The following is a 19,257-nucleotide window of genomic DNA, read 5'->3' on the forward strand; positions in this document are numbered from 1 at the left end:
TGATAGACGCAGGTGTGCAACACAACAGCAGCAGCACCGTCTAGTGGCGGAGCTCTGCACATACACACCGCGAACCCAAATGACCTGTTAATTTTTACATCATGATGTTCAGCAACCCCTGTGTCCTCCATTCCTCAGCAGCTCCTCTAGCCACGCCCCTTCACTGACCATGATCCAAAAGCAGTGCAGTGGTGGTGAACATCTCAGCTGTCGTTGCTTCACCCCTGATTCAACAACCCTTTGCAGATAGTCAAGTACACCAGCTCCGTAAATGTACTGTGTACATGTACTGCTCATGCTAGTTGAATGTCAAACAATACACTGAAGGGAATCAGACCAGAACAGCTCTGACGTTTGCACTGACTGAGGTCCATCAGCCTCCAAACTCTGTCTTCAGAGAACACAGTTTTCTTGGTGAACAGGTTTATGTTGTCTCATCAGAGACAGATTCTTCTCAAACAGAACTTAAAAACAGGCTTCAAATAAACATAAAACATGTCACGCCGAACACGAACACAGGAGGCATCACTGAGGCGTCTTCAGCCCCAGTCTTCCTCATCCTCAGCTGCAGTGGCGGGCTGCACCGCTGGGCCTGCTCCGTTAGAAAACTGAAACGACGGCACTGACAGTGAGTTGCTTCATCGTTTTGACCAGGGAGGAACAGATATCAGCTACCTTCCTGGAGTCTGCAGAAGAAAAGCTCCTCAGAGGGTTGAAAGTGGAGGACGCAGGTCCACTGAAGGCCGACTCTTCCAGCCACCCGGGCACTTCTTGTTGAGCCTGATCATCAATAGGAACACAAACAAACACTCACTATGTCACTCGTGTGTTCTGCTTTAACTCAGAGGCACCAACAAAAGGAGCAATTCTTTAAGAGCTGTCAACAGCACCTCTGAGAACGAGTCCTCCTCCTCCTCCTCCTCACCTGGGCCAGGACGGAGACCAGCGAGCCGGCCAGCTGACGATCCGCGTCTGGGTCAAAGAAGGACACGGCCCTTCCCACGTTGCCACAGCGGCCAGTTCTCCCAATACGGTGGACGTATTCGTCGATGCCGCCTGGAAGGTCAAAGTTCACCACATGCTGCACATCTGGAATGTCCAGACCTCGGGCAGCTACAGATGTGGCCACAAGCACGGGACATTTTCCAGAGCGGAAGTCTGTCAGGGCCAGCTCCCTTTCCCGCTGCTCCCGGTCCCTGAGGAGTCCAGTCATTAGCAAACTGGGAGAACATGGATCCAGAAGCACCAACTCACCCGTGAATGCTGGTGGTTGGGACGTTTTCCTGGCACAGGAAGACGGCAATAAAATCTGCCATCCTCTTGGTTCCTACGAAAACCATGGTGCGCTCTGACCCTGCAAACAAGACGTCACGTGGAGCAGCTAGAACCAGAGCCAAGCAGCCAGTCTCCTCACCAGTGGTCTTCAGGATTTCCAGAAGCTGCCACCTCTTGTCAAACTTGGACACTTGGATCATCTTCTGCTCCACATCCGTGCAGGCTCCGCCCACCACACCCACAGCCAGGAACAGGTAGTCAGTCTTGAGGAAGTCAGCTGCCAACCTGCAAGCATCCACAAGTGATCCAGAGGCTGGTGGGCCATCAGCAGCCAGCAGTCTGGTCACCTCTGGATGTCTTCTGGAAAGGTCGCACTGAACATCAGAGTCTGACGGTTCTCTTTGGATGGCATTCCCGGGGAGCCCACCAGGCGCCGCATGTCCGGCTCAAAACCCATGTCCAACATGCGATCCGCCTCATCCAGCACCAGGGTGCGCACCTGAGCCAGCCCCACCTGGAGAAGACAATCCAGCAGTGTCCAAGTCACGCGTCCAGCAGCATCGTCCGTTACCTTTCCTCGTCCAATCATGTCCAGCAGTCGCCCCGGGGTCCCGCACAGAACGTTGCAGCCTCTGGAGATGTCCCTCATCTGGTGACCAGTCTGAACTCCGCCGTAAACCACCACGGGACGCACACAGGTGCTGCAACAGTCAGAGCAGTTACTGAGGAACACTTTCACCCGCCGGCTTCATCTCTGCGTCCAAATACCCATGAGCAAACTTCCTGGCCTCCAGATAGATTTGGTTGATCAGCTCCCTGGTTGGGGCCACAATGACGGCTTGGGGCTCCTGCAGCTCACTGAAGCTGCTGGCAGCGACACCATCAGCCATCATCTGCTGCAGAATGGGGAGGAGAAACGCCGCCTGGAGAGGCGCACCGCCACACCGTGTTACTGGCGGGGAGCAAGGGAGTTGGAAGAAAGGCTGCAGACTCACCGTCTTCCCGGATCCAGTCTGGGCACAGGCCATGAGGTCCCTCCCGGCAGAGACGATGGGAATACCGTGCTTCTGCACAGGAGTCGGCTTGGTGTAACCAGACTTGTGGATGTTTCTACTGAGAGACTCGCAAAACGCCGCCTCATCAAACGTCTGGAAGATTTTAGGAGCCACTTCGTAACAAGGTCAACTTCACCAGTCACAGGAGACGCAGGGATCTGGAGACCCTACCATGATTGCTTGAGGAGGGTTGACCCCACTCACGTCCACCATTTTGTCGTCGTACTTGTCGAAGTTAATGCCGGTCTGATAATGGGCAAAGATGCTGTCCTCGTCCTCAGGGAGTGTTGGAGGAACATAGGTCACCTTGGGTTCTGATGATCAGAGGAAAACACAAGTCAAATTCTCTCTATGGGGATTGAACCCACAACCCTGACTTACTTTCAGCCTCGTCCAGACACGGCACATCATTTTGTCCTGTGTTGAAAATGGAAACAGGTGTATAGAAAACTCAACTCAGAATGCTTCACAGAAGGTCAGATCGAACCTCGAGGGGACTCCAGCTTGTCTCTGCCTCTGTAACCTACCAACAGAAATGATATCTTCATCTGACCCAAGTCTGGTCGAATGGTTTCACTTTACCTCCTCCAAAGCCTCGTCCTCGCCCTCTCTGATCACCACCTGCAGTGGATCAGAAGCACAAAAACAATATTTTGACACAATACAGTATAATAAAAGATGCCGTGTTGTAGCAGAAATCCTGGACCTGAAGAGCTTGCCGTGCCGCCATGGTCATCATAGGTGTGTGTGTGTGGGAATTGAGAAACCCGACAGTCCAGTGTTCTGAATATTTCATGCACTAGTTGTCATCGCTTTATTGGAAGATGTCAAATTCTCATCACAGCGATTGTTTAACCCTATATCACGTAGACAAGTTATCGGCTATTTCCACTTTATGGTAGTTAAAATTAACGTTTTGTGCAGCAACAAGCGACTTCACTTGCTTTTATCTCATCTTTCCTAGTCAAACTCTAAGCTGAAGCTTCTTGTTTTAGCTGTACTTCTATAAAGTCCTTGTCTCCTGGGGCAGGAATGTAGTTTGTCCCCACTACAGCAGGCTGAACTACATAGAATCTCAATCTTTCTGCCAAGAGTCAGCACCTGAAACAAAACAGTTCATATTGACAATTATATTCTTAACATACAGATCGCAATGAGCACAATCAGACTGCAGGTGGCAACAGCATCACACAACTTCACTCACAGACTAGTGACCTGAGAGCCTACGCTCAGGGAATGAGTGAGGAAACCAAATACCCCAGTGAATCTGCATTATTGTTTCCATAGACACAGGAACGTGGATTTATTTTAATGACTCCATCGTGTGTTGCTTCCATTCAGTCAAAATACGAGACTTTAACCAGATCTGGCAACATGATCTCACCCCAAACAATGTTGAAATAACATACCTGATCGCTCCAAAGTTGAATAAAACAGGACTAACAAAAATGATATGTGAATGACTAAATACCTGCACCCTGGTATTTGGAGTTTAGCTGGACTTTGGCTCGAATAATAGTTTTCACAGCTCCATCTCGCCGTTGTTCACTAGCATTGTCAGTGAAGAGCATCAGAAACGGCTTAAAATTTTCATCATGCCATTTTGGAAGAGGGATGTTGATAAATTGTGCATTTGTGGATCTAACTTAATATTTGATGTGAAATTTGTGAAATGTTTCCATAGTTATTTTGGGTTGCAATGGTTCTTGAGCATCAGTCATTTCTCCACATTGTGCATTTGCGAAATGCTGGCTTTAAACCAGGGGTCACCCAACTGTCCCAAAAAAGACTGCATTCAGAAAAGAGCCCGACTGTTCGAGGTCACATGAGTAGAACCAAGTTACCAAAGTCACTCTGTTCTGTTCTGCCGAATCCACGACCTGAAACAGACATGACAAAAGTTCTATGAAGCCTGGTTCACCACCTGAACATGTGTCAACAAGGAAACAGCAGGACTAGAGTCGATCGGAAAAGATTTTAAGTTTGTTCCAAATGAAATCACTAAAGGTTACGACAATGTTGAGTTCAACGTCTAGTACAGCTTTGACTGCTGTTTAATTTATGCTACTTGGAGCTGAGCTTTGTCAGGTCGGTTCATCATGTCCTTCCACTTGCCCCAAGACAAAACTCTCCCATGAGAGATGAATGAAGGAGAGAATGAACCCAGAACAAGCTACAGCTAACTGAGGCACCATATATGCCACAGATCATTCATCCAGGTGTGTAGATGAAAGAAATAAGGACCAGAGCATTTTCAAACCAAGTGTAGAAAAGGAGGCCTAAGCGGAGCGTTTATGATCCTCACCTTGGCCTCCTCTGCCTCCTCTTCCACCTCTTTCTCCATTCTTGCACCAAGAGTCACCATCTGCACCAAAACAGAGGAAACAAACTCAAAATCCAACTTCAATTAATGAGCAATAAACAGGCCTAACTCTGAACTCTAGCAAAAGTATGTCAAATTCCATTATTTGCATCACACAACAGAACACCTCAGGTGCCTCACAACAACATGCATTCATCATATCAACTAGGGTTCCAAGTTTTAATTTGGATTCAATTGCGGGTGTTTGGACAGTAAGTGAGTATCAAACCAGAAGTATCAAACCAGAAAGTCACTGGCAGAGTGCAGACCTCTGCCAAGCCGCTCACGTCAATCCACACCGTTTGTTGCCCAACATCAGTGCACAGCACACAAGTCTGATAACCATCGTATTCACAACATTCACTCACACACAGGTGGCATGAAACATGTTTCTGGCACACAAGTGCACCTCATATCAAAGATTACTTTGACCCCTCGGCACACAGGTGGAAGATATAAAAAGGGGAACTATGACAGAATTTTCACTTGAGCTATCAAATCATTCAACATCAGAATCAAGCATATTAGTTTCCAGTGTTTAAGCATAAGAATTCCAACTTATCACCTGATGGAGGTGAGCTCTTGAATCCTCCTCCTCTGCCTCTTCCACCGGAGCCTGCAGAGACATTGGACAGGTCAACGACGGACACAGGTCAAGACACAAAGCTACACACCTTTGTCAAAGTCGCGCTTGTCTTCAGTCAAGGAGTCTGTCGGAACACGACATGTTAGCACGCATGATGGTAGCACATGAAAGCATCAACAAAAGGTGATGAAAAATAGGATGAATGTTGATTACAAAAGGAAAACAAAAACCTTGGCTATTGAAGTAGCTGGGCCCTGGACTGGCACTGGAAGTCTGTCAAGAGGAGAATAAAGCACACCCATATACATATATACATATATCAGTGCTGTCAGTCGATTAAAAAAAGTAATCAAATTAATTACAGGATTTTGGAATTAATTCATAAAATTAATGGCATTTTTATGTCATATCTGCTAAAGGTCTCCTGATAAAAAATTTGAGTTCTAGGATATTAAAAAAATTTAGTGCATGACTGATCAATTGAATACAGTAAGAAGAGAAGATTTGAAATCCAATTTTTTTTATTGGTGCTTCATCAATGAAATCCAAAAGTAAAGGTCAAGCATATCTGCAAACCAGTTAGGCCAAGTGCATTATTCAAAAATGTCAAACAAACAGTGCAATGCAGTGAAATAAACAAAACAAAGCTGTCTTCAAAAATTGAAAACAAATACAGCAATACGGTGAAATAAATAAAATAAAGCTGTCTTAAAAATGTAAAACAAATACAGCGATTCAGTTAAATAAATAAAATTCTGACATAAAATAAGGCTGTTTCAAATAGGCACTTAAGCTCAATATAGCAATTCAAAAATGAATAATAGAAGTATAACACGGTAAAATGAGGAACCATTGATATTCAATTGTGTTTTTTTATTTAAAATGACAGCACTAATATATATATATGTATATATATCTATATATAGCAGAGCAGTTAACATAAGCGAATTGTTGCTCACCTCTTCCTCCCATTCATCCATTTTACACCTGAGAAAGAGAAAAGGCCATTTTCTCATCCAACCAACCACGTGTTACAAGCTACCCCCAACTTGAATGTGAGAACTTGCAACACAATACAGCGTGACTACGACTGGAATACTGAGCAAAAATATTACGGGAAAACCATGGAACTTTATGAAGCACTTAGCTAAACAACAGCTTCGTCATTTTATCATCGAACGTGCGGAGAGGCGGGGTCCAGGTGCAATTACTCAATTGCATATACTCATATGCAAAACGCATAGGTCGAATGTGAATGACGTCATAGCCATGCAGTCGTGTTGTTATGCGTCTGGACAAGTTTACACGATGTAATGTTGAAAAACGAGACGTTAGCCAAACTCCAGCGGCACATATTTCCGTTTAATGTGAACAGCGTCAAGGTGCAAACGTGGAAAAAGGTTCCAAACAGACGGAACTAAAGCGTCTTTACTCACTGCGACACCGAGGTTAATAGTGAACGAAGACCAGTAACTTTGACGCTAACAGCTCCAGTCCTCCAGTGACGTCAGCAGACCCTTCACTGCCGCTATAACCTTCGGAGAGCGTCTTCAGGGTTGCCAGCTCTTTACAGGTCAAGCAAATGATTCCGGAATTTAGATCTTGGTCCGTTTCCAGACTGAAGTTAAAATTTCTGTCCTGAAATGCAGACTAATCCAAACAAGCAGACGTAACGTGCATACTTTTGGTGTAACCAAACGTCTTAAGTGAGAAAACACCCTCTAAAGAATCGACTGATTTTTTACGAGCCTACAAAATGAACTGGCAACATCGTCTTCTTCTCATGGGAACTTTGCGTCGCTTTATTGTTCAAGTGCTTCACTAATTGTTTTCATGATTTTGTTGAACGTATGAAGGCGAAATTATCAGTACCAATCGCCAAAGGACTGTGATGTATAATTCTCACCACCGGAGGGCGCCAAGTCACGAAGACGGCTCGGTTATGGGACGGAAGAGACGCCCCCTGCCGTTCACCAGGCGAGCTGCAGCCTGGACAACGGGGCGGAGCTCAACGTTCAGGTACGCCCACGTTTAGGTCCGCCCACCTTGAGCTCGAGGGTCCTGCCCACTTCAGTGACTCAACGTTGAGTTTAGCCCGTCTTCAACGTGAAGACACGCCCATCGATCATTGCGCTTGCATCTGAAACAGGCCCCCAAACTTCAGCCAAGTGTTCCACGACACTGGAAGTAAGAGAGACTTCGTTAAAGCGGACCTTTCAATATGCTCTTAACATATTACCTTGTCATTTTATATTATATCGCTGTGATGCAACAGGTCGAACAGTTCGTTACCTTATGTTAATAATATTAATGAGTTAGGCAAACATGTTTATACTTTACATGTTATATTGCATATGGTTTCGCCATTTTAGATTTCTAGGGTAATAACATTTGGATGAAATACGTCATGGTGATGTAGAAACAAGATATATATTTGTCAGAATAAATGATGTTTTCATGATTAAAAGCCTTTTTAAACGTCTGATATGTATTGCACATTGTTACAAAAATGATTTTTTTTTAATGTGATGATTCTGTCTGCTTATTTTGTTGTCTTTATAGAGATACATAACAATCTGGAGATTGGGTGTGATCCCAAAGAAAGAAAAATGAAGCCCAGGACTTTTTCTTTGTCCATTCTGCACCTATAAATAGGCTCATTATACGGTTGACAATCATATTAAGGGCCAGTCTACCGTGAACTACAAAGGTACTGTACATATTTGTGGATTTGCCCATTTTTGCACATTAGAATTTTATTTTCTAACTTGCTAACTTTATTGTTCTCTCTCATTTGAAATGAATAAATGAGAGGCTCACTATAAAAACAAATTGCATTTGTGTGTTGTCTTGATTATTACTGTATTGAGACTTTGTTTCAAGTATTCTCCAGTATTTTGTGCGAGCTGAGTACACAATTGAAATGTGTGTATTAGTATTAAAACACACCTGTACAGTGAAACCACATACTCTGTCATTTGAGTGAGAGCAAGACTGAAGTGTCTGAAGGTAACTGTTTTGTCCACTTGTAATTTTCATGTAATTGGAGAAGATTCAAGAGGCTGATCAAATAACGTGCAGTTGTAAAAATGTACCACATGGTGGTGCCATAAAGACAGTCTACGTTACGTTCTACGTGAGTTGCTTCATTTTTAATTATTATTTTACAGATGAAAATGGCTCTCCTCGAGTATACAAGTAGTGACGATAATTTTTTTTCTTCCGTTTCTCCGTTTTCCCACTCCTGATGTTTCATGCCGGTTTTGTGTCGGGAAGCGCTGGGATGTGACAAGGGAGGATGCAGAGAGTGGGGGAATACAAGTCTGTAGTGAGCACTGATCAATGATTAATCACAATAATAAAACATTTGGGCAACAAAATAACTTCTTTAATGTGGTTTCCCCCACTATGAACACGTTGTGTCGTACTTTCCCGTCTAGTCTGTGTATGACCTTCGGGAGGCAGCAGAGAGCATCGACTTGTCTGGTTCAGCGAGTACGTAAAACACTTGAAATATTTCAGTGGAGCGATGGAGTGCGGTGATGCAACACAATTCAGTGGCGCTGTAATTCCAAACAACCACAGATTGTCGATCGTGCAACACTAGGCAACACGCGGGAGGTCAGTGTGTCTCTCTGTGACTGTTGAATGTGAAGTTCTCATCAGAGGCAACGATAGACAACGGTTTCAAAATGACAAAAGCCCAGTGGCCCTTTCACAATTGCAAACTTTAAGCCCTCCAATGTTGTTCTTGAACACAATTCAGACAGAGATCGAAACGAAGCACGTTTGAACGTCTTAAATTTGAATATTTTTTTTGCATCGTTGGTTAGTGTCTTTACATCCCACAAGTCGACAAAATCACCCCATTTCTTTTTGTCTATTGGTCTTTTATTTTGAAATGATATTTGCAAACCAGCTGAAACCTCCGGGTTGACTTCCTCGCTCTCCCGACCTTCGATATTTTTTTCTTTTGACGTTTGTCAGCTGCAAAGCTCAAGGGCGGCTTTTTCTGTTATTCGCCAACAAAAGCGCCAGAGAAGCGCCTGGTCGCAGAAAAGCAATGACAATCGCAGAGGTTTCAAACGTCAAACTGAAACATTTTCAGTAAAACGACATGGCGAATAGGACAGCAAGCATTGGTGGTTCAGTGGTAGAATTCTCGCCTGCCACGCGGGAGGCCCGGGTTCGATTCCCGGCCAATGCAACTCACTTTTTCCTCTTGTTTATGGTTGTAAACATCAAGTGACAATATTTTAAGAGAAACACAGGCACACATCCTGGGAAGAAAAGCAAGGTCAGGACTACGACAGCTTGTCAGGGTAATTGTAGAGGAAGGCACTGAGTCAGTCAGTCAAAACCCTTGCAATCCTGTAGCAACCTGAATTTAACAAGTCTCAGGTGTGAATCGATGCAGATAAATGGTGTGAAATGTTGATCTTTTGGATGGAACCAGGCTCTGTGCTGTCTCTGCCGCTGTTCCAACTGCTCATTAAGTTGTTCTCTCCATGGCTTCCCTCAGGATTACAGCCTGGCAACTAATAGTGAGTCGCCCCGTGGGTCTTTTCCCTCAGCAACAAGTCCGTCCTGTCAGTTTCTTCTGGGCTTCATTCACCCTTCCACTTCCAGCTTGAACCCCGACGTGATCGTGAGGTGGCTGGATAACAGGACAGAGGAGTCGGACTTGATTTCTGTTGGACGATTGGTCTCCACGGTGCACCGGACTAAAGGTGAGCAGAAACCTGTTTGAGATATCACGAATTCTGCATATTGGATAAGAACTATTTTGGAGACTGGTTGGAAGACAGTGTTTGGTCCATAGTCATTTTGGTTAAAGACAAGTGTGTGGAGTTTGGTTCTTTTTATTTGTGAACGCAAATCAGCCAGAGAGCGGGGTTTGGTTCATTTTTTATTTGTGAATGCAAATCAGCCAGAGAGCGGGGTTTGGTTCATTTTTTATTTGTGAATGCAAATCAGCCAGAGAGCGGGGTTTGGTTCATTTTTTATTTGTGAATGCAAATCAGCCAGAGAGCGGGGTTTGGTTCATTTTTTATTTGTGAACGCAAATCAGCCAGAGAGCGGGGTTTGGTTCATTTTTATTTGTGAATGCAAATCAGCCAGAGAGCGGGGTTTGGTTCATTTTTTATTTGTGAACGCAAATCAGCCAGAGAGCGGGGTTTGGTTCATTTTTTATTTGTGAATGCAAATCAGCCAGAGAGCGGGGTTTGGTTCATTTTTTTTTGTGAATGCAAATCAGCGAAAAAGCGGGATTTGGTTCATTTTGCATATGAATGCAAAGCAGCCATAGAGCGGGCTTTGGTTCATTTTGCATGAACGCGAGTCAGTTTGGAACTGGACTCGGTTCTGTCCCGCCGTAGACTGGCTTGAGATCGGACGCGATCTCATTTTGCAATGTTGCTGTACACATAGGGGATTTTTGGGACCCCCTGAAACAGCGTAGAGTTTTATGCCTGGTCGGATACCAGGAGAATAGAGTTTATACTTGATCGGATATCAAGACAGAGTTTTATGCCTGGTCGGATACCAGGAGAGAGTTTTATACTTGATCGGATATCAAGACAATAGAGTTTTATCTGGGTCTGATGCCCAGTAAATAGAGTTTTTTCATTTGTCTTTTATTTTGAGTTTGATGGTTTGTGATAGTGAGGTCAGGAACTTATTTTGAGAAAAAAAAAAAAAAAAAAAAGGGGGAGAGAGAGAGCGAGGAAAAGGTAAATTGGTAAGAGAAGAGATGAATTCGTTGCTTAGTAAGTCAGAGGAAGATGTGTAGTCGGATGTGTGTATTTTACACGGATGTAATAAGTAGAATAACGAGAGTCAGAAAAAGATGGATGACTTGTATGCGGAGATAGAGACAAGTTTTGGCAGGGGTGGATAAGGAGAGAAAAGAAAAACATAGAAATAGATTAAATAAAGAGTGGGTGGTGTTACGGAAGGAGAAGGAATTTCTGAGGCAGAAATGTACTATGAAACATTTATCTGAGAATTTGCAGCAGAAGGAAAGAAGAGTTGAGGATAAAGGAAAGAAGTTGAAAGATGAGGTGAAACCAGCTACATGGTTGAAAAAGAGGGAGCTGAGGAAGCTGATAGAAGAGAATGAGGAGACCAGAATGCTGTTTTTGATATGATGGTAGTGGCTTCAGTGTTAGGGGAGGAAGCAGCCCCACCCCCCATGACGGAGTCCACAACAGGTCACAGACAGGAGCGCGCAGACGAGCTATCCAACTATCCAATGATGATCAACAATCAGGGAGTATTGCAGTATCATGAGTCAGAGATGAAAGATCTGACCCTGGTAACTAATAAATTGCCAAGTTTGACTGCAGGTGGTGAAGAGTGGATTGGAGCATTAAAGACACATATGGACAGCATTTTACTTGCAGTTGGCGATGTGGTGAGAATCACCCGTGCATGTTGCAGTTCAGTATAACAATCTGACCAAATTCTTCATATGACTGGACTTGATTCTGTAGAGTTAACTTCTCCTTTTGGAGGTTTTGCTTCTTATTTTTTACAGTGATCAGAGATTTGTTCCCTAGAGTGCCCCGACAGTTCCGACTCTGCCAGGCCACACGCCAGCCACGGACCCCAGCTCTCACTATGACAAGTGCCTGATTCTGTGGACCAATAAAACTGGTGCACGTCCGTCCAGAAATGAGCAGCAGAGATCGTCACGCTGAATCTGAAAAAGCGGTCAAGGGCATGCAGGATCAGCTTTTGAAGCTGCAACTTGCACAAGCCCGCCGTGACGCCACGACCGATAAACAAAAAGGGATAAAGCTAAAGGGGAGAAACAGATGTGGATGGCTCAGGGAACCGGTCAATCGAGAGGCAGAGCCATGGATCGTGGGAGGGGTGACCCTGGAGGCGGTAGGGGAAGCATCACTCAACCCGCCTACCAGCAACAACCTCAAGTGTGTCATTGCTGCGGAGATCCAACCCACTGGGTGAGAGACTGTCCACACCCTCCTGTGTTACAACAAAGTTTTGGAGGAGTGGCAATGAGAGGCGCCAGACCCGGACCTAGGGGAGGGGGAGCCCCCAGAGGTCGAGGTGGTCGAGGACCAGCGCCCTGGAATCAACAACATTATCTACCGCAGCAGCAGAGTTCAGCCTCTGTCAAAGTGGAGAGACAGACTGTCAACATGTTAATGGACACTGGAACCACACTGTCCACCATCAAGCCTTCGAATCTCAGCAAAGAAACACTTTGGAAATCACATGATGCTGATGGCACTCACATGAACTGCAGCCTCAATGACTCAGGGTGTGCTGGCAACTACATGCAGAGGTCGCTTGAAGATGAAGTCGCTGACATCTACTGGGTTCGTTTGAAACCAGAGCAAGAAGGGGAAGGTGGTGTGTACTCGACCTTCCTGCTGTGGAAGCCCTGGAACGATTCAGTGGCCTCATTAAGACCTCCGATTGACCCCCTCCACCTCACTCTGTTTTATGGCCAAAATCAAGATTTGATCTACCAAGAAGCATTTGGATCAGTTAAAGGGGGAAGAATGGCAACTCTCAAGTACCTGCATTTATGTAGGGAAACAGGGAGTAGCTGTAGCTACCAAACTGACATCGTCACAAGGTGAGTGGTTCATGATGTCCGAAACATCTAATCCACACATCTTTCTTGAACCAGTTCACGGGCATGTGCTCAGAGAGCTGGGACCCATGGTGAAGCAGTGTGAGGCAGCGGAAGACTGACAGAGTGGGCAAGTACCAAGTGTGTCGTTTTCACCTTTGCTAAACGCTTTTTGTATCCAGGATAAAACAGGAGATTCAGATGTTCTGGCCACACTAACTAGGTTTCACGGACGAGAGCGCTCTGATCATGAATTATCAGCAGAGATGCTGGACACCCTGCCTGATTCGCTGTGGTCATAAAGACCGGCGGACGTGGGCCACTGTGTCGATTGTGAACCGGTAACGTTTGAAATCACACCTGGCACGTTTGTTAATGTTCCACAATATTCACGTAAACAGGAGGCGTCTGAGGGGATCGCCAACACTCTGGATGGATGATGGGAGTCAGGAGTGCTGGAGGTTTTCTCATCGGCGTGGAACACACTTATTTTACCGGTAAAGAAAGCAGACTGCGTTAATTATCGTATGGCACATGACCTCAGAGAAACTAATAAGGTAACATTAACATCCTGCGTTCCAGTGTCTGACCCGCACAGATGTTTGAATGTGTTAAGTCCAAAACTTCAGTGGTTTACAGTGAGCGATTTGGCAAATGCGTTTTTCTGTATCTTATTAGCTCCAGAATGTAGAAAGTTCTTTGCGTTCATGTATCACATGAGTCCCACAAGGGTGGAAATTGAGCCGTGGGATTTTCAGCCAATATTTGTGTGACATGCTCTCCACTGTTTCATTACCTACAGGTGCTCTCTTGGTACAGTATCTCGACGATCTGTACATTGCGACAGAATCGTTCTGGTATTTGTTTGGAGGCTCCCAGGATGATTTTGCTCAGATGTGTTAGTATCTGATGATGTTGTAAACGGTGTACTCAACCAAAAGAAAGGTGATGATATATTTGGATTCTGTGTATGTTGTGAGTTGTTGATTTGGCATCTTGTAGGCATAATGGTTTTGTAACAGTGACTGGGGATCCAGTTGCATATGGGGATCTCATTCATAGGTTGGACACGAGGCTGTCAACCCTGCGCGGTGGTGGTAGTTAAATGCCCAGGACACATGAAGGTGAACACATAGGTTGCCAGGGGTAACCAGGTGGCAGATGCAGCGGCAAGGAGGCTGCAGGCTGTCAGGTTTCTCCTCAATGAGGTAAGCAAGTTGAGGACTTGTTACCTGAAATTACTGTGGAAATTATTCAATAGCTACAGGCGAGTGCGCTGGACAGTGAGAAGCAAGACTGGAGTGCAGCTGCGGCGTGATGGAACACTGATCAGGAGGCTGTGGTTCAGCCCAGGGAAGGGACCAAGAAGAGTGGTCCTTCTTGATGATTTGTCAGAGTTTCAGCATTGGTCCAACAATGAAGAGGGTGATGCATCCGATGGAGTCAGGGAGGACTCCGGGGGATGTGGTGGTCATGGACTACACAGACATGATCACACCGGTGTAGATAAAGAGGTATATGTTGGTGACGGTGGATACTTTTTCAGGACGGCCTGAGGTGTATCTGTGTGCAAGGAAGGATTTGTTGTCTGTCATCAAAGCATTGGTTAATCATTCTATTCTAACCCATGGGTTTCCCAGACTAATTAGACCTGATATAGGCTCCCACTTTACAGCATTCTATCAAGTAGCTATGGTGGAGCAAATGCTGGGACTTAAACATAAACCTGGTTCTGTATATCATCCACAACAGTGTTTGGCCAAGACATGTGCACAAACAGGCTGAATTGGCTACAAGCCCTGCCTATAGTTCTTTTGGCAATCAGACAGTCCATTAACCGCCGGACAGGGTTCACACCTTTTGAACTTCTGACTGGTCGTCTGATGCCTGGTCCAGCCTCGGTGTTGCTCCAGCCGGAAGTGGACCCACCAGCCGGCTATAAGCCCTACTGGGAGCAACTTTCTTCATGTTTTTGTGCGCAGGACGATGCAACTTTTGCAGCTGAACCAGACGGACCCCCGCCAGCGTCATCCATTTATCTTCATGTGTTGCAGAGAAAGTGGTCCGAACTACTTTGGACTGGATCTTTTGAAGTTATGGTTCAAGCTAAATGTATTGTCACTAGTTTTTGTTTTCTTTGCTCATTTCATATTTTGCAGGAAAATATAAAAAGGGGGACAATAAGATGATGGTGATGGACAAAGAAGGACAGCTGGTGACTTTTGGGGATCTGGTGATCTCCTTGGGAGTAATGTCATGGCTGTGCAGGCTAACAATAGGGGACAAGGAACCCAACCTGGGCATTTAAGGAGGACGATGGCAAAGGAGTCTATGTGATGCTATGTGTTCCAGGAGATGAGGAGACACATCTGGAGGAAGACAAGCTGTATCCTTGGTCTGAAATGTTTTGAAACATTTACTCTTATATTTGATTTGCTTACATCTACATGTATATCTGCATTTATTTTATTTTTACTTTGTTAGATTCTGGGGAGAAAGTTGCATAATACTTTGGATGTTTTGTTGATCTCTTTTAGGAGAGATCAAAAGGGGGATTGTGGGAATGATGATATTTTACTTATGATCATATTTATCAAGTATCTGCTATTGAATAAACTGTTTTATAGTGTTGTCTAATGAAAGACTGAATCCAACAGACGCAGTGATAATGGGTAAGGTAACCTCAGTTTGATCCAGTATGAGAGGTGTGTATGATAAGGATAGTGGGGAGAGATGCGTGTATGGAAGAGTGAGTTATGAAAGGCAGGAACCATTTGGTACCAGGACAAAGGAGGAACCCAGGAGACATCTAACCCAGAACCGGTCCAAACAGCTTGAGCTGAGTCTGAGTTTGTGGGGACAAACATCTACCTTCCCCCAAGTGAAGGAATGTGGAAGATAAGGAACCTCTGGCACAGCGATGGGTCAGGAGGATGAATTATGGACCCAGGCAGAGCCAGGCAGAGATGGGACCAGCCAGTCCACCAGCAGAAGAAAGCCAATCAGAGGAGGGGACTGGATTATCTGTTTACAGCTTTCCACCCAAAAAAGGCCAGGAAATGGGCAACAACAAGAGGATTCATCAACGTCGCTCCAAACCAAGGGGTGTCGAAACCAGATCAGGAATGTGGCGCCATGGCAACGGGGACCCCAAGAGCCCAGGACCAATCGGTGGAGACTACACCCCAAGATGAACTGAAATGTGTCATAAAAGGGTCAGGGCCAGAGATAGTCTTTGTCACTCTACACCACTGGAGCTAAGGCTAAGTCAGGCGTAGTTGTGGACCCAGAGCTCTGTTAGGGTAATTAGACTCCTCTGTCAGGGAATAAATTCTTTTGGATTTTAAGTTGTGGGTTTTTGGTAGTCATTCTCACGAGTAAACGAACACGCGGAAGATACATTAAAGGTGTAGATTCCTACAAGCTGCAGTAGCAGTTATAGCGGCCATATCAGCTGTGGAGGTTGCGATCGTTCTTCTTGTACTTACTGTTGTAGTATTGTTACAGCATGTAAGTCATGTACCACTGTAACTATTAAGCGACCGTATGGGCGTTCATTTTATACGTTTGTTGGAGACCACGTTTTTATTGTGCGTTCTGTGTTGTTTATTCATTTGTTTTTTTCTCATGTATTTGTTGGTTCCAAGTCTTTTTGTTTGTATGTTTTTTTGTTTCTTCATCCATTTGTTTGTTTGACTGTATGTGTATTTGTTTATATGCTCACTTGTGCGTTAGTTTGTTTGTTCTCCTTGGCGGTTGTGATGGAAACGTGGTGATGTTTACTGTGGCAAATATGAGCATCCATCTATTGTTTCACAGCCTCACACGAGTGTTATTGTGAAGAAAGTGACGTTGAGAGTGTCCTTGTCTTCGTGGTGTTTGTCTCAGAGCCGACGACTGACCGATGTGAGTGGGTGGAACAAGGACCCCAAAAGGTCATTAAGAGAGGAGTGGATTCTGTGTTCACCAAGAACTACTCGGCTTTTGAACTGACTTGAACTTTGTTTTATCACGCTTGATCTGTGAGATGTCTGGCTTGGAGGAGGAGCCCCTACATCGCTTGAGTTTGAAAATACATAAGTGTTCGCCCCCTTAGAAAGAGAGGCTTGGTCATCCAGGAGAGACTCACTGTATGACCTCTCCTCTTCCAAGAAGAAAAGAGTTGAGGATCCTGGAGCAGATTCAAGATAATGTCTTGCAGTTGACACCTCAGTGGAGAGAGGAAAGCCTGACAAAGTTTGATTAGACTTCCTTCACTCGTGTCCTTCTCTGCAAGTCATGGAGCATTAAAAGCAGCTCTGGGTAGGAATGAAAATATTTGCTTTTGGCGGAGCCACAGTTAAATGAGTGTATTTGAGTCATTTCAAGAGCAGTCACATGAGTCATTTCAAATCTTTTATTCAACAATGATTGTTCACTCCTGAGCTGTCGTTTTCTTGGACATCTCTACGGTCTGTTTGGATTTCAGTTTTTTTGTTCATGTTTCCACAGACACCCTCCAATGTTTTCCCTGCAGCTCTGTCAGGGTTCTGCTGCAGGCTCTTTCAATGTGTCAGATAAATATTCTACAGCAGCTCCACTGTCATGAACATTTCACACCAGTCCTCCACTCAAACGTGAGTTTAGTGTGTTCAACGCCAACACTGATCTGAACCTCTGTCGATTTTGAAATGCTGTTTGCGGGCTGTTTGTTCAGATTCTCTGTGGCTGGAGACAGTGGTCGTGTTGTCGAAGAAATTTGGATCGATGGTCAATTTTTTCCACCATGTAAAAAAGAGCGGAAGCTGCGTACCTGACGCATGGGAAGCGTGCAGATACACTGGTGCCCCTCTTTTTCCCTGCATGAGATTGTGCATGAGTGTCCTTTCTTGTTTCTTAATTCTGAAATGATTGAGAATTCTTGGCCTTCTAACTTCATCGTAACCTCTGACCTACAGTGTCAGACGGGTCAACAGCCTCACCTCTCTCGCAGAGTGCTTATCCTAGCTTGAGTGTCTCAGCGTGTCGTCCTCCCAGCTGGACACCTTCTTGTCGACCACTTAGAACTCCAATACACTCAAGAAAAAACTGCACCCAGTGCTGCAGTTCACTTCACTATCTGAAGTAGCTTGTTTAAATACAACAAGATATTTTTTCATGTCGTGTTCTTGCCCTTGACCGGTGAGATGGCCTGGCAGCAATAATGACTCTGTGTAGGAAGTTGTGATTTTGAATCTCATAAGGTCCTTGGTGCTACATGTTCACACTCATGTTAAGTGACATGACACTGAGGCGCCTCCATGTTGAGCGCACTTCCCCGTGATCAGAGTCACGGACCAGACGTGACAGTAAGAGGCAGGAGTAGATCTGGGCAAAGTGTGGCCTGGGGTCCACCTGCGGCCCTTTCACTTTATTTATGAGGACTGAAACTGTGAAACTGATCAGGTATCAATGTTTGACAGCTACCTAAATAGTTTACTACATTATATTTGTACTACTTTACTTTTATTGGGGATATAAATGTAAATCCTGGTTTTTGTTTACATTCAAAGGATTTCAAAACACAGCTTTGATGGGGAGGGTTTGGAGTTTGGTGGCCTGGGGATACAATCACTTAAATTTGATGTCATTTGAAGATTTTTTTTTTTCCGTCTTCATCACGGTGCAACTTTTGGCTCTCTCTGTATCGATTTGCGTTTGAGTGTGAGGGGGCTCGGATGAGGATCCTGCTCAAGTGGAGAAGTTTATTTTGGGGTCTTGTTCTCGAGTGGGAGGGGTAAGGGAGATTTGGCGCAGCAGGGGTGGTATTGCAGTCGCTCTACTGCACTGTTGTGCGAGTGTACGAGAGAGCTGAGCCAAAAGGCAGCGCTCTTTATTTATAGATCATTCTTTGTCCCGACCCTCGCCTATGATCATGAGCTGTGGGTCATGACCGAAAGAAGGAGATCCAGGACCCAAGCAGCTGAAATGAGTTTTCTCCGATGGGTGGCAGGCGTCTCCCTTAGGGATAAGGCGAGAAGTTCAGTCACTCTGGAGAAACTTGGAGTAGAGTCCCTGCTTCTCCTTGTTGAGAGGAGCCTGATGTGGTTGCTCGGGCATCTCATGTGGCTGCACCCTGTGTGCCTCCCTTTGGAGGTGATTCAGGCACAGCCAGCTGGGAGGAGACTGAGGGGTCGACCCAGGTCCAGGTATCTCTTCCCTGCTCTGGAAGCGTCTCAGGATCCCCCACTCAGAGGTGGTGATGTTGCCCAGGAGATGTGCATCCCTCAATGGACAGCAGTTGAGGAAAGATGGATGACAGATATACAATTTCCAACTTTTTCTTTTTTTTTTTCCTCTCAGTCCCGACTATCGTTTTGCTTGATGACCCTTCACAAAAGTTACGATATAGAAT

General features: G+C 45.2%; 1 protein-coding gene and 1 non-coding gene across 4 annotated transcripts; one reads left to right on the top strand and one right to left on the bottom strand.

Moving 5' to 3' along the window:
- Positions 1-419: 419 nt before the first annotated feature.
- Positions 420-6,836, bottom strand: LOC128761251 (probable ATP-dependent RNA helicase DDX4). Of its 3 annotated transcripts, XM_053869436.1 has the most exons (20): positions 6,715-6,833; positions 6,238-6,265; positions 5,509-5,551; positions 5,367-5,402; positions 5,258-5,308; positions 4,636-4,695; positions 4,175-4,210; positions 2,913-2,951; positions 2,818-2,853; positions 2,712-2,747; positions 2,502-2,644; positions 2,271-2,423; positions 2,044-2,198; positions 1,847-1,976; positions 1,623-1,789; positions 1,415-1,560; positions 1,255-1,354; positions 926-1,196; positions 676-780; positions 422-608 (listed from the first exon to the last, which is right to left on the bottom strand). In XM_053869436.1, the coding sequence occupies exons 2-20, from the start codon at positions 6,256-6,258 to the stop codon at positions 540-542; spliced, it is 1,797 nt and encodes a 598-aa protein (XP_053725411.1). In that variant the 5' UTR covers positions 6,259-6,265; positions 6,715-6,833; the 3' UTR covers positions 422-539. The 3 variants fall into 3 exon arrangements, with proteins under 3 accessions (XP_053725390.1, XP_053725400.1, XP_053725411.1); XM_053869415.1 differs by having other exon boundaries at positions 420-608; positions 1,255-1,560; positions 6,715-6,836; XM_053869425.1 differs by lacking the exon at positions 5,367-5,402 and having other exon boundaries at positions 420-608; positions 1,255-1,560; positions 6,715-6,836.
- A 2,578-nt stretch (positions 6,837-9,414) lies between these two features.
- Positions 9,415-9,485, top strand: trnag-gcc (transfer RNA glycine (anticodon GCC)). The gene has a single exon. It is a non-coding gene; the product is annotated as a tRNA-Gly (tRNA).
- The last annotated feature ends 9,772 nt before the right edge of the window (positions 9,486-19,257 follow it).

The sequence above is a fragment of the Synchiropus splendidus genome, chromosome 1 (genome assembly GCF_027744825.2).
Source record: "Synchiropus splendidus isolate RoL2022-P1 chromosome 1, RoL_Sspl_1.0, whole genome shotgun sequence".
Taxonomy (NCBI): domain Eukaryota; kingdom Metazoa; phylum Chordata; class Actinopteri; order Syngnathiformes; family Callionymidae; genus Synchiropus; species Synchiropus splendidus.